This window comes from Hippoglossus stenolepis, chromosome 4 (assembly GCF_022539355.2).
Source record: "Hippoglossus stenolepis isolate QCI-W04-F060 chromosome 4, HSTE1.2, whole genome shotgun sequence".
NCBI lineage: Eukaryota > Metazoa > Chordata > Actinopteri > Pleuronectiformes > Pleuronectidae > Hippoglossus > Hippoglossus stenolepis.
In genome coordinates, this window is record NC_061486.1 from 12,721,444 (window position 1) to 12,736,900 (window position 15,457).

General features: G+C 41.7%; 1 protein-coding gene across 1 annotated transcript in view; it reads left to right on the top strand.

Annotated features, from left to right (window-relative positions):
- The window catches only part of grik4 (glutamate receptor, ionotropic, kainate 4), a 155,131-nt gene that overhangs the window by 66,486 nt on the left and 73,188 nt on the right, over positions 1-15,457 (top strand). Inside the window, exons 5-6 of the mRNA XM_047339706.1 lie at positions 2,251-2,429; positions 6,931-6,984. Coding sequence (XP_047195662.1) covers positions 2,251-2,429; positions 6,931-6,984 — 233 coding nt within the window. The remainder of the gene's footprint in view (positions 1-2,250; positions 2,430-6,930; positions 6,985-15,457) is intronic.

Genomic DNA, 15,457 nt, shown 5'->3' on the forward strand with positions numbered 1-15,457 from the left:
ATATGAAGCAACAGCAATATGACATGTTCTGATCTCCATTAGCAGTAAATTAACACAGCTCTGTTTCAGCTGCAGGGAAGCAATACGTTGATAATGAGGTCAGTGTCAATTAGATATATATATTACAAGTGCCACTGGTGTTCATGAATCTAATGTCCAATACATTCAACATGGCCTGTAACAATGATAACCTCTTAAACAGCAATTACAGATGAAAATACATTGAAAGGATACTGCTGAAATGTATATTATCCAGTTTATATTGACAGGTGTATTTAATGTGAAGAAATTAATTAATTAACAATATTCTAAAGAAAATATGAACCTGATCGTTCCTGGTAGAGACATAAAATACAATTAATCAAACACACAGGTTTGCTCAAATATCATTATTAGGACTTCGCATTGACCTTAGCCACGACCGATTTATCCCTAACCCTGTACTAAACCTAGCTACAATTCACATTGACCTTACCCAGGTCCACAGAAATTAAGTTTTCCCTCATTAGGACCAGGCTTCGGGTCCTCTGAGGTCTGCTGGTCCGGACAAGGTCAGTGTTTCTACTGGAAAACAACCTAATGAGGTGACAAAAATGACTTCACATACACAAACACACACACACAAACACAAACACACACAGTCCCACAGTCCCACAGACTTTGTTTTCTCTGTTTACCAGAATACCTGAAAAACAGCACATTTTTCATTGAGCTGCGTGTTTTTGATTTGATTTTAACTGGTTGACCAGGAGCAAACCGTGAGGGAGCAACAGGGCTCCTGTAAAAGGCACCCCGGTGAAAATCAAATCGACTCCCCTTTGAATCCAATACAGCCAGAACATTAAAGAGAATTTTAGCTTTTCTTCTGTGTGGGTGTGGGTGTAGGTGTGTGTGGGTGTAGGTGTGTGTGGGTGTGGGGTGTGTGTGTGGGTGTGTGTGGGTGTGGTGTGTGTGGGTGTAGGTGTGTGTGGGTGTAGGTGTGTGTGTGTGTGTAGGTGTGTGTGTGTGTGAGGTTCAGCCAGCCACATCTAGTACAGCGCACCATCTAATGTCATGGACACGACGTGAAATTGTATTCGATGCCCTGCAAGAAGCTAGGGAGAGTGCATGCAGGAGGCAGACAAGGAGGGCAGTTTAGCAGAAGCTATTTCAAGCTCATCAGATTTATTCTGTGTTATACTACAGAGGAAGCTGATCTGACAGGTTTGAGACACGGGCAGGCAAGCAAGCAGCAGTCAGGAGTGATGTCTCCTGGGTGCACACACACACACAGGTAGTCGGGTACAGGAATCCAGACACACACTCTGATATTCTGCCGCACCGGCGTAAAGACGTGCAGACACTGAGACATAATTACAGAAGCTATTAGACATGACTGGCAAAGTAATATAGCTTGTGTTAATGTGCTGTGGTGAAGCTGAAGGAGTTCGTTTGACAACTTCAAATTTCTGCAACAAAATTGGTCTCTGTGTGACAGATGAACGGCTGTGCTGTCGCCATGGTAAAAATCACATATAATTGACAACAGAGTCTTGAGTGTCATTTCATATTTAAGTCATAATGTGAAATAGTCGGTAGGGGCTCTGCGATGCAAATCCTTCCCCTCAAAGTGATGTCCTCCTCCCTGCCAACAGCACGAGGTGTTTTATGAGGGAGATGAGTTGGAGCCCTACGGTGAAGCCAATGTAACTGTAATGCCGTCACACTGAGGTTTTGTTCAGGTTGTGTTTTTCTCACTGTAACAGACATTACAAATGAGTTTAAAGTCCTGTATGGAAAATTAGCCCAATTAACCTCTCAGGGTGTGTTAATATACGCAGAGACTGGTAAGCTGCTGCCGGGAGCCTTTTGATTAAGTCAGCTATGCCTTAATTAGGCCAAATCCCACTTACCTCACCAGAGTCGAATGGTCTATTACCACAGGTCGTATTACAAGAGAAGTCGCTGGAATGCCTCTTTATGTTTGATGGCTTTACAATAATTGTAATTAAAGGTAAACAGTTTAGTTGCTCTACAAGGATTCGTTGTTTTTAAATGTGGTAAAAAAGCAAGCGAGAGGCCCATTTCTTTGCAATTGAGGACAATGAACCTCGATTAAGTTTATGCTGCATGTCCCATCTACTTTCTTGACTTCAACTTAAACTTTGAAAAAGACTATAACAGCTACGCTCCGTCTCCTTGGAAGAGTCTTCCCTTCATTACAAGTAACCCCCTCATGTGTGCGTCTGTGTGTGTGTGTTTTACCGGCAGGCTTATTGAACCTGGAGCAGCTCCTCAGGCGATTCCTCATCTCCAAGGAGACTCTGTCAGTGCGTATGCTTGACGACAGCCAGGACCCGACCCCGCTCCTGAAGGAGATACGAGATGACAAGACCGCTACCATCATAGTCGATGCCAACGCCACCATGTCACATATCATTTTGGAACGGGTTAGTATGGGTCACATGATAGCCATGTTTTATGTGCACTGATAACTTCTTCCATGTCTCCATCTATACAGCCTCAACTTTATGCTTTTTTTTAATTCCCAAGACCCAGATTTATATAATTCTCATAACTCCTGAAAAGGAAAAGTAACAGAAAAATGCCTGTGGCAAAAAAAAAGTGTTCAAGTAATTGTATATGTGAAGAACGGATTTTTTAACTGGGAGAAGAAGTTAGTTAGTCTTCAGTTTTGATCCGTAGAGATACAGGTCGTATCTCCTACACAGTTTGAAATATAGTGTTGGAAAACATGGTGGGTGAATATAACCTAGAATCACCTGTAGTTTCTTGTTTTTGTTAAAATGACACAACCTCTTACATATCTTAAAAAAGAAAAAGATTGTGTTAATTGGCTCACAAAAAGAATGACCATGAGGTATAGGCCTGGCTTACATGTGTTTCGGGAGCAGAAGTCTGCCCCATATTGTAGGTTAATTAGCAAATGTACCCTGACGTGCACCTCCCCAAAAATGTAACCACACACCGAGGCTACGCAGGTCCGCAAGAGCTGTGATTGGTCTATTTGGTAGCATCGCATTTCCAGCAGACCTGTTGCAGGTCTTTAAGAAAAAGTAATTGCTCTTCAACATCTATCAGCTCCAACTCCAACTCGATCTGCTCCAACACTCGCCATCGTTCTGAAGTAAACAGAGACGCCATATAATTTGAAACACTCAACATCAGCAGAGAAACTCTACCGCCACTAGCATTCCGGCTGTGTAATTGCAGCATGACTCACACACACCTACGCACAACTAGGACTGCTCGGCCCCGTGCGCAGGTCACGTGCGTACCTACGGCCTAGCTTCCACTCAGAAGCACGAATCAGCTTTCAGTAGTAGCAACCCTGATGAGCGACATGGATCTTAGCAATAATTCATGTTTGGGGGAAAATTGTTTTTCACATTTTCTGTTTTGTTATTTCTAAGTTTGACACATCATTTGAGATACAACATATTGGCAAACTGGGAATTACATTGCACTCAAATATCTGACGAGAGTGAACTGCAAAATCCCGGTCTCTAGGTAACAGACTCTGAAAAAGTTTTTGTTAAAAAATAGTTCAAACTCTGTGATAATTGTCCAACACAGCTTCACAGTTATCAAACAAGAAAAATACGACTCCAAGTTGTATGATACAATATATTCTGCAGTGCGCACATAACCAGTACTTTATATAGATTTAAAATAGTTGCTATTACTTCTTTTACAATAATAAACTTGAGCTTTATTTCTAGAAATCAAAATGATAGTGTGAGATGACCATATGTAAAACAAAAAAAAAAACTGTGGGTGTCGCATTGTTCAACTCTGACGTTAAATCCAAGCCGTAGCACACACACACACACACACACACACACACACACACACACACACACACACACACACACTGACTCACACCACTTCTACAGCTTTTAAAGAGAAAGGGTTGTACAGCCTATCAATCAACCTTGTCATATAAACCTGTGCCATTAAATGATATGGATGACAGCTTTAAAAGAAGATGTGTTGCAATAATTCATCGTCAATAAGTGAGAACTCTGCACAGTTAAGTGGATTAATGTGTGTAAAAACAGACTCGTAAAATGAAGGAGGCCCTTGGTCTTCCTCATAGGCTACAGTTGATGTTATGGATGAAAACAAGCTGCTCTATAAGTCGGTGGAGCAAATCGAGTACACCGATAATTTGATGTCCTTCTCAGCTATTACCCATCTGTTGGTTCACTTTTCCTGTTGCGTAGAAATATAACGATAGACAATGCTAGTGAGCGTTACTTCTCCATAACATAACATGACAGACACAGTCCGACCTCAACATAATGCTGGAGCTTCTCCTGATTGGACACTTACTGTTTGTTTGAGCCTTTATGGCGTCCATAAAGGTGACTGTAGGAGCAGGGGAAGCGAGGATGTTTGGCAGCAGCATATGGTTTCTTAGTAATTAATACACACCTCATTATTTCTAGAAGTCGATGGACAGATGATTAGACTGGAGGTGACAATAACTTGGGAGATAGAAATGGGTTGTACACACTCTCTCTCTCTCTCTCTCTCCCTGTAGCGCACAGTTGTTTTAAATCTTGAACGCTCACCTCAATCAAGTGTGCGTGCTGCCATCAGTGGCCATCTAGTCGCCATGGCAACCCTGGGCCACAGAGCAGCAGGAAGCCCACAGTGGGACGTCTCTCCTCTGCTCCCCCTTCTGCCTCCGTCTGTGTCTTCGGTTTCAATATGGAGTTAATCTCCCACTCATTCTTTGTTCTGTGACCAAATGCAGAGAAGACGGCGCAACCGTGTTTCTTCACACCTGTCTCCCTGCGCGTTCTCCCTTACCAATCCCTCCATCTCTCGCTCCTTTTGTCTCTTTTATGTGTCACTCTGTTTGTCTCTCTGTCCGTCAGGAGACAGTCCTGCACTGAGGGTGGCCCAAAGTTGGCAGCCCCGTCCCTCATGCGGAGCGCCGAGTTGCCAAACATATCGAAGCTGCGTGCTGGCGTATTAACAGTTTGCGGCGATAACAAGAGCGTCCGGCCTGTCTGCAGGGACACGATCTTCCTTTGTCACGCAAGACATTCGCCCCTTATTTGTCTGTTTACATCTTCCATCGAAACCCTTTTCAGACAAAGGTCTCACACTCTGAGTTTTTTTTTCCATTCAGAGGGGCTTAGGTCAGCCGCGCTAGTTTTCAATGTAATCTCATTCAGTCAGGCCTCCACTGTTGTGCACAGCTGCACAGAAGCAGAGTGGGGAGGATAGTGAGCGTATAGGGGTGGTGCAAACTGCGTGCACTCTGACAAACAGCTGCAGCAGAGCAGCGAGCAGATCAAACAGTGGGCAGGGAAGCTCATTGCGAATGCGGTGAAAGAAGACCAATAGGATATTTTCCATCTGCTGCTTGTTTGGGTCGTACTGTCTCTCCTCAATGGGACGTGGGTAGCAACCAAAGGAGGGAGAGGTTATAATGTCAGTTTCTGTTTGATAGTGTTCGAGGCAAAGAATCACCTCTTTTAAATATTCCTTTTTATATTCTCCACGATCGGTAAGAAATATCTCGGCCGCCCAGTGCCATTAGCTAGATTTAGTTACTGTGTGTAATCCCAGGGCAGATGCTAACAACTTCCATGAAGCGTAATAAGCTCTTTTCACAGTTGCCATGCTTATAGTAGTTTCAGAGTAATGATGTGCTCAAAACACTTAATGGAGAAAGCTCTATGAAGACCTCATTCAGAGCTCAATAATGAAAGATGTTTTTATTCTTTGACGCCTCCACACCAGCGTCAGTGACCTTGTTTTTGGGGTTGTCCGTCAATCCGTCCATCTGTCCTGTTCTTGTTAATTCAATATCTCAGTCTCAGAATTTGGGGGGTGATAGTTTAATGTCCCTGTGGTCTCACAAAACATGATTTTGTTTTGATAAAATTAGAAAATAATGAAGTTACATTTTTTTTTAGAAAAAAAGGTCAACTGTACTGTGACATCGTAATATTCCGCAAAAACACTTTTCTCTTCACTGTTCAACACAATAAAGAACAACAGGGGAGAAGCCACAACCAGTCATTCTGGTTGCAATTAGTGCTTTTCTATGTGTTGGTGTTTTATTATTCATGCAGCTGCAGAACAGTTGGGTGGATTGTCAGCAGCTGAGTGACGTACAGTGTGAGGTTACACTTTTTTCAGATACTACAGCCAAACACATGCGTTTGAAACTCTGATGATACACACCTGTGGAATAATGTCAGTGTAGAATCTGTTGCTGATGGAAATGTGTACAATCGGGTTCAGTCAGGTGTGAAAAAGGTACTTTGGGTGGATATGGATGAATTCATCCTCGTGCAGAATTTCACGCTGGATTAAATAATGATTTTTGAGAAGAAATACTCAGGAAAAAGAGATTGAAACATTCTCTTTAGTTTGGTGTATCTTCACGATATTTATTGATTTCAATCATTGTGTGTATTGCGGCGTGATTTAACAGAAGTCCATAGCTCGATGATTTTCCATTTTGCTAATGTGTTTAATGAAATTAAACTCAGAAAAGTTCACCCTGTCCTTCACAACTGCTCCTCGCTGTGACTTTGATTTAATCAAATTGTAAGTCAGAGTGACGGGTGGCATACTAATGCACCACAGAAATTAAACGCTCCATTGAGAGCCGGCGTCAGATAAGAATGTGCCTGGTCCCATCAAGATGTGGATTTGATCTGTTTTCTGTGGAGAGTGGAGTTACACTGAATCACTGACCTCTCAATTTCTCCCCTCCCCCCATCTCTCCCCACCCCTATATTTATTTTAGTCTCCCATCTCCCCTCGGGTTCTCTGACTTCCCTTTAAACATCTCTTTTTTTTTTTTTGTTCAAACCCTGTTTCGAGCATTTTGAACTTTCTTTCTCGTACATTTTTCTGTCTATTTCACCTCTTGCCCCTTCTTGTCTTTTTCCTCTGCAGGCATCAGAGCTGGGAATGCTGTCTGTCTACTACACTTACATCTTCACCTCCCTGGTAAGGCAATGGGCGATGCTGTGGGCATTTAGAGGCAATATTGATTCCACACCTACAAAGGCACATCAGTACTCTAATGCTGTGCCCATGTAGTGTATACGAATAGTGCACGTTAATTGGTACTCACTTGAATGAATGGCCAAATGGATGGAGTTAAACAGAAAGGAATTATAGCATTGCGTCTTTATAGCATAGTCGATTTTCTACCTCAGTGCATGTGACTTCAAATTAGAGACATGCTGAGTGTGGTGTAGTGTCTTCAGTGGTTCTGATCGCTGTTCGCTTGCCCCTGGAACTCAGGACCAAATAAATGAATAATAATGATCATTTAATAGCTTCGCATTTATTCATTGGTATTATTGCTGTTGTCGTTTTTTTGCTGCCCTTTTGCTTATAATTATGACTGTTGAACGGCTGCCAAGCTCTGATTGAATTAGTCATGAAGTCATTGTCTCGAGAGTCAGCGCTCACTTCTGGCTGTGGGTGTTTCTTTCTTTCTCTCATTCCTTCGTTTCTTCTTTCTTTCTCACTTTCTTACTTTGTTACTTTCTTTCCTTCTTTCTTTCTTTCTTTCTTTCTTTCTTTCTCATTTACTCAAGCATCTCAATTGCCACCTGGTGGGTCATAAATCCTGCCTATGGGTCATGGACCAAACTTAAAAGTCCAATAAAAAAATGTTGCATTATAAATCACACGTATTTTCAAGTGCTCATTCTTCTGGTAGGTTTGGTTTAAATAATAATCTGATGCCAAAAACAGGGTAAAAGGTCATTATTGACAGCTGAGACTGACTCGCGATAGGTAGAGCACGTGTATCGACTCACTAATGCGCAACATGGCAGCTTCGTATCCGGGATATTTTGGCTTCAGATGCGTCAACCATCTTTATTTACAGTCTAAAATCCTCATGTTAATTAGCACAGTGTGCAACTCCTAGTTTTGGTTTCTTTCAGTTCTTAGCCTGGAACTCTTACATAATATTTAACGTTTGGGGAAGTCTTCATACGACGTATATCACCCTGTTTTATCACTGATTTCACCATATTCACATTACATCCTGTATTGTTGAGTGCACACTTTCTTAAATCTACTGGCTCCCTGTGGTTAGTTAAAGTTAATGTAGCTTTGTAAACGATGCTTCGTCCCCGGGGGTTTTATATTGTTTACAGTGGCAGTGAGTTGAAAAGCGGTGACAGAGGCAGAAAGAGAAAGAGCTGAGAGGGGCAGCTAAAAAGCACTGATTCTTTACTAAGTTGCTTTCAAAGCAGCAGCAGCAGCAGCAGCAGACCAGCAGCTGAATCAGTACAACCGAGATATCTCACAGCCACGTCTTAAATGCTCCATCTCCAGCAGCTATATAAACACAAGTCACCTCTGCAGTGTTTGTCCAACCTCTTAAGTGTTTATATGGAAAGCTGTCACTAATCCTATATTTTGTAAATTAGGAGTGTTTTACATATTACTTTATATCAGTTACTTTGCTGCATTAGGATGGAATTGAATGTCCCCGCTAGATAAGACAGGTATTTACCACGAATGTGAGCGTAATGGAGTTGAGGCCCACAGAGGCCAGGGGATATGTGAGAGTTATTGTAAGATCATAAAGATAGGAGAAAATTTGATGCTGTAGTAAACTCACCAGATAGCCGCTCCCTAATGGAAATTAATGAGCTTTGGAACACTTTGCTCTAATAGTGCTGTAGAGAGGATTCATATCAAGCTGATTTATGGCTCATTAAGAGTGGGCTGCTGCCATCTTCCTGTTTTCCTCCACAGCCCTTGACATGTTCACTTCTCTTATTGTACCGCTCTTTTCTCTTCTACCTTTTCTTTAACCTGTTTGTCTCCTCTTTGTGTCTGCGCCTACATAAGCGTCCTCATCGCTCCTCCCTGGTGTCGCTGCAGCAGCTCAGTTGGACGACACCGCATATAGCACACAGATTCCTGGTAGATAGATGATGACATCGTATTTGCTCTCCTGCTGTACCATCACCACCATTTTCTTATAAATCCGGCCATTGCTCAGCGGCAGCAGCAGCGTTAATAGCTCCGGCTAGTGTTCAAATGGTCAGCAGTGTGTCTGTCCACCAGCCTGGGACTTAATGCAAGAGCTGTGAGTAGAACATAGAAGAGCTGTTGTCTCCTTACTTGCCATAGTAAGTAATTCATCCCATTAATTCTGTTTTGAAAAGGTTCTGCTTGTGAATGTCGCTCACACACACACACACACACACACACACACACGTACATATGTACAAATGCACCTGAACACAAAAGAGGAGTGGACAATGGACGGTTTCACAGGGAGCTCATTTTCCGACCAAACTAAAAGTGCATTTCTGAAAATGGAGATAATGCTTTAAAAGCTTGGATCTGTTTTTCATCCTCTCATTAAAGTGCAGAGCGTCATTTCATGTGACCGTCTTGTGCAGAGAAATGACAGCATTCTGCCATTTGTTCAAATGCCATAAAACACCTAGAACATTCAGTGCTAAAGCAGGATGTTATGTGATGTCCTCTGAGTGCAGAGAAAAGTAAAGGTACATGGTGATGGTGCTCAGTGGTTTAATCAGGAGTTTGAGACTGGGGTTCTCAATCAAAAAGCAGCAGTATTTTCATTAGCTTTCATTGCAATCTTTATGAGACAAATATGCAGTTTTACAGAAATAACTGTGACATAATTTTTTACGCAGTTGTTAAAAAGCAGGCTCTTCAGACAAGCATCTGATTTCTAAGCAGCAATAATCGATACATGGCATTCATGTATAATGGCATCATTTGATTTTGGATGTGAGCCTTGTTAAGCTGGTTAGTGTGCTGTTTATTTAGCCAGAAATAAGTTAAGAAGAGGGAGAGCATTGATTAAATAGGGATATCAGCGAAATCAAGTTATGGTGGAACAAGTTCCTGCTGTGCCGTGCTTGTAGTTTTTCATGGTGAATTGACAGCATTTGTAAAGTGCTTATCTTGTATCAATAACTACACAAACTACTCTCTTTATATATATATCATTTTTCTATCACACACTGACAGCACAGCCAACAGGGGCAATTTAGGGTTCAGTGTCTTAGCCAAGGACACTTCGACATCTGAACCCGGAGAAAGTGAACGACCTCCAAACTTCCAACGCACCATTCATCCAGACTTTGGAGTGTTTGACTTTTGGGTTTTGACTTCTTGCTGTGCCTCAGAGACGTTTTGTAAAACATTTTACTTTGAATGAATTACATTTTCTATCTGCGATAGACATACTGGTTTCTTATTTATTCAGGCATTTCCACCGAGCTACGCTGCATTAGACACAACCCTCGCTAAAATTGACTGTGGTGGTCACAGGTTATTTATTACAATTCATGCAATTAACCTTACATGGAAATCACAAGAGTAGGTTCATCATATTTGTGGCAGTGATCACATGTGTATTCACGTTTGTTGCATGGAGGTTTGGTTATGGATCTGCGTTTTGGGCCCCTATTTTCAATTAAGTCTATACATTATATAACATTACCTATACTTCTGTATTATGATAATTCTGAATACAAAAACATGTTCTTTTGAAATTTAGAATTTTAGTGATATTGCGCAGGGTTGTACTCGGTTTTGTCGTCTTATCGAACAGCACAATATCCGGTTAAACATTTTTCTGCCTGACATCCACCCAGCCACCTCCTCATCTTCTAATAAAATTGCCTCAGAATGTAATCCAGATTGCGATTAGGTTTCCTTCAAAATCTATTTGCTGTTGCTGCTTAGTTGGATATAAACATAATTTCTAGGACACATGGTTTCAAATGTGAGTATAATGAGTCCTTTTCTGTTTTTTTCAAAAGACTGATGAAATAAATCATGAATGACAGATTGCATTGAGTTACAGAAGCTAGTGAAACAGAGGGTAACCTGGAGTTGACATCATGACTTCAGCTCTTTACCTCCTCCCCGAACGTTACCTTAAAGGGACAGTTCAGCCGAAGAATTCACTCATTATCTACTCACCACTATGCTGATGAAGGGGTGGGTGAAGTGTTTGAGTCCACAAAACACTTCAGGAGTCTCAGGGGTAAACAGCGCTGCAGCAGATTCCAATACAATTGAAGTTTAATGGCGAGTCCTTCTTCAGATGTGATAAAACAACAGAAAAATCATAACATGCCTCCGTACTGCTCGTGTGGTGTCATCCAAGTGTCCGCAAGTTCCAACATACATATTCGACTTGAAACAGTGTCATTTACACCGTGTTTTAGGCTAAATGTCCTCTGATATATTCATGGACTCTCGGACACACCATCATGTGGCTAAGTCCACTAGCGTAGCCCCCTATCGGCACAGTGGTGAGTAGATATTGGCTTTTTAAAATGTGCTATGAATGACATTTTAAGTAAGGGCTTCGGGATTAAGCGGCAAATTTATTGAGGTAATATGTTTTCTCAAAACCTTTCAGGAGACCTCCTGATAGAGGAAGCAAGTGTGTGTGTGTGTGTGTGTGTGTGTGTGTGTATGTGTGTGTGTGTGTGTGTGTGTGTGTGTGTGTGTGTGTGTGTGTGTGTGTGTGTGTGTGTGGGTGTGTGGGTGGGTGAGTGGGTGGGTGGGTGCATACATGTGCACTTTTAACAGTAACAGGTGTTCCAGTGCAGATATTTCCATTATCCTCAGGGAGCAAATAACCTTTCTTAAGTCAATTTAACTGTTACACTTATCTCCTACTCCCTCACCTTTCCACCTGGAAGGAGCTTTTACATCAGACGACCTGTGACCTGATACATTTACTTATTCCTGACCGTCCTTTTTATGAACCTGGTCAATTTAACGACATAGGAAAATGCTCTGTAGCAAAATGAATCCTGTAACACGTAAGAATTTGCATATCCTGTGATGTTTAAAAAAAAAAAGCAGTTACACGTGATGGATGTGAAATGAGCAGCAGACTGCATGTGTTTGTCTTTCTCTTAACACACAATGTTTTACAGTGTATTGATGGGAGGCAGCAGCAGTTTGCCTGGTGGGTTTTGTCAGTGTGGCGTCTGTAAGAAATCATCTTTGCTGAGAGATTTTTGTTTTTACTTCGACTTTAGTTTGACTTGTGTTCAGTTTCAAACGGAGCTCTGTATGGAGACCGCCTCTGCCACACAGAAACTTTCTTATTTATCCTTGTAGTGGTTGCATTAGATTGTATTTTCTTGTACTTTTAAAAGACAGTAGGCACCATGAATAATTTCTATTTCATAGCTTATGATTCTTTCGTTGCTTACATAAGTCTGACTTCTGTCTGCTTCAATTTTAACTTTTTTTTTTTAGATACAGTATGTTTACCATAGTCTCTAATAATGAATTGATAGATTGTTATCATTAAAACTTGGGGCCTAAAGAAATTGATATACAGGTAAAATAAGTTCTACTTTGAGGTTCAAATTAGAGTCAATAACCATCTGATGTGTCTTCAGGGTGGGAACCCTCACTGTGGATTCTGATCAAAAGAGCATCTAATTCACCCAAATTGCTGTCAAGACTTTTCAGTTTATGGTTTAGTTTGCATGATGGAACAAGTGAGTGTTTAACCCAGAGGGTTAGACAAGCACATACTGTGAGATTTTATGATTATGATTTGCATTGCAATGGGTAGCCGCAGCATTAGAAACACATACTGCACAATATAATGTCCTACAGCAGGAAACTGTTTCTGGCAATGACTCATATAATTCATTGTGCTATTACCACACATTACCTGGCTAATTCAATTTGTCTGCTTATTGCGTTTGACCTCATGTGCATAGTTTGACCTCCAGCTCCGCTCATACTGTCGTCTCACCTTTGTTTATTTTCGTTGTTGTTGAATCGCAGGTTGTGTATTTTTCTTTTCCCTCTTGCTGGGATGAGCTAATGGTAGGTCCTTAATAAAATGGTGAATGTAGATTAAGTGCAACATTTTTAATGCGCATACATTTATCCTGATTATTAACTAGAGTTCCGTATAGACACACTGTAGATGTGCTGGCATAATCATATACACAAGCTCATATATAAGCTTTTATGAGCTTGTGTATTTCTTATTTATCAGGCAGGAGAACCGGGTGGGTGAGTCAAGGAGAGGAATAACAGGAAATACAGATTTTTATACCAGATTCAAACCTGGAACATTTTAATTTTACGATATGATAAATAGACTGTATTTATGTAGTGCTTTTCCAGTCTCATCGGCCACAAGCTCTATACAGCACAAGTCCCGTACTTTATATGGCTCAGGAAGTATGTGAAGCCTAAATTGGCAAGATACTGAATCTTAAATGCCCGACACCTAATGAATGTGTGTGATAGCAAGAGCACTGCATTTACAAATGGTCTATGAATAAATGCACGAATAGGTGAATTGGACTCGTACCGTGAAAGCATTTTTGAGTGCTTCGAGAAAACTGGAAAGGTGCTGTAGAAATTCAGTCCATTTACCATTGAAATAACATAAAATTAAAATGTCCCAGGTTTGAATCTGGTATAAAACTTTTCACATTTCACGTCGTCCGTCGGCGCCCGTCCGACTGTAATTACAGCACTTACACAAAACATTGGAGACACTTCAAAAGCAGGGAAAGCATGTCAGACACCAGATTGCTTCATAAATGATGACACATAGTTGCACAAAGTAGATTGTACTCATATCAAAGGCAGTTTAGAAGATGAAACAGACACACTGTCTAATGTGCAATGTGTGAGAATTACTCACAGTACCTTTATAAATAATTTGTGAAGCATTTAAGCTGCAACTGGAAACCATCAATCACGCAGCTTTATTAAAAGTAATGATAAATACACGACTTTCTTAAGAGACCGTCTTGTGATTAACTATGCATGAGCTAGCATTAGATGATGTAGTTGTGATTCACTGATGAATCAAAAGAAACGTGCGGTGAACATAATTGCCTGTGATGTATAACTCCACTGCAAATCGTAATCAGTGGAGTTTATTCCTCTAGAAATCCCACCATTGCCTTACAAATTGTTAAGGCTTACACGCATTCATTTTTCTTATATGATTCCCTCCTGCTCCCTCCTCCGTCTCCATCTCTCTGTTCTCTCCCTTGTTTGCCCCTCTCTTCTCACAGCGTCCCCTCCTCCCGTCTCGCTCCTCTGCTGACACTTCATTTATCTGCGTTTCTTGACATCTCTGACTAACGATTTGCCAGACTGCTCCCCTGCCTAATCTGTTTCACCTGAATCATCTCAAGACGCTCATCAACGTCCTCACACAGCTTCCCGTCTCCAGTAAAAGGGGGGGGTTTCTGTCAGGCCTATTTCTGGATATGACAACTTTGAGGCTAATTTCAGATTTTGTTTTGCTTCTTGAGTGATGCGTTGATTTTATTAATCATATTTTTGAGACGGCAGAGAAGGAAGATGTGGTCGGGTAATTCAAATTGGGTAATAAACAATTCAAGTTGTTTGTTACTCATATATGGTATCAGTCAATGTATTACTAAAGTCTCTGTGGAGAACAGGGATGTGAAAGAGCGACTATCAATTGACCATAATTAGAGCTAATGATCATCAGTGGACGCTGCCTGGTTTTGGTTCGTGTGTTAAAAAGCCATATGACTCAGATTGCTGTGTCTCATAACCGTCTCTGAAACCTGTAATGTGTCCTTCGCTACATTAATTCACCTCCGTAATTTGCGAGGCATCCGTCCTTGGTAATGTAATGTTTAATCTCGATCCAAGTATTCCCTTTAGTTGATGGAGCTGATCAGAATTAGACACGCAGGTGACGGGGAGGATGTGGAGCACAGAGGCATCACTCCGGTATTATCAAGTGTTGTTTCTTTTATTCTGTGTGATTAAGCCCTTAGCGACCGTTCATTTTCCTCTCTCTCGTTAGGGCCACTTACCACCAGCAGTAAATACACTGGGCATTAATTGTAAGATAGAAATCGAGGCCCTCGGGTCACAGTGGGCGGAGAGATTCAAACAAAAACACGCCTCATGGAAGAGCGAGAAATCTCAACAGCTCCACAGGGTTTTTACAGCCTCTCCCTGTGTAGACAACTTTGTTTAAGAGGACGTGAGTGGCCGACATCCTGCAGCTTCCTCAGCTGGAACGTAATCCAACACACGGGCGCGCACATGGGAGCCACGCACAGACAAATGCACTGATGGAAACAATCAAAACAAACGGAGAACACACACACACACACGCATTTGCCGACACCCCCCCCTGCCCCCTCCCCTCCGTGGCTTCCATCTAAGTGATTTGTATCCTGCGATCCGAGCTATTCGGCAGGATTGAATAAATCACATCAGCTTGGCAGTGACTCATCACATGTTGACGGCATGCCTAATGTCATTTGAAGGTTAGGTGAGCACGGGATTGGGCCTCGCAGCGCCTCGCATGGCACACTTTCACTTTGTGATGTCATTTTGAGTCTTGATGAAAGCGTGCGGGCTCACTCTGTCTCTCTCCCTCACACAGACACACACACACACACACACA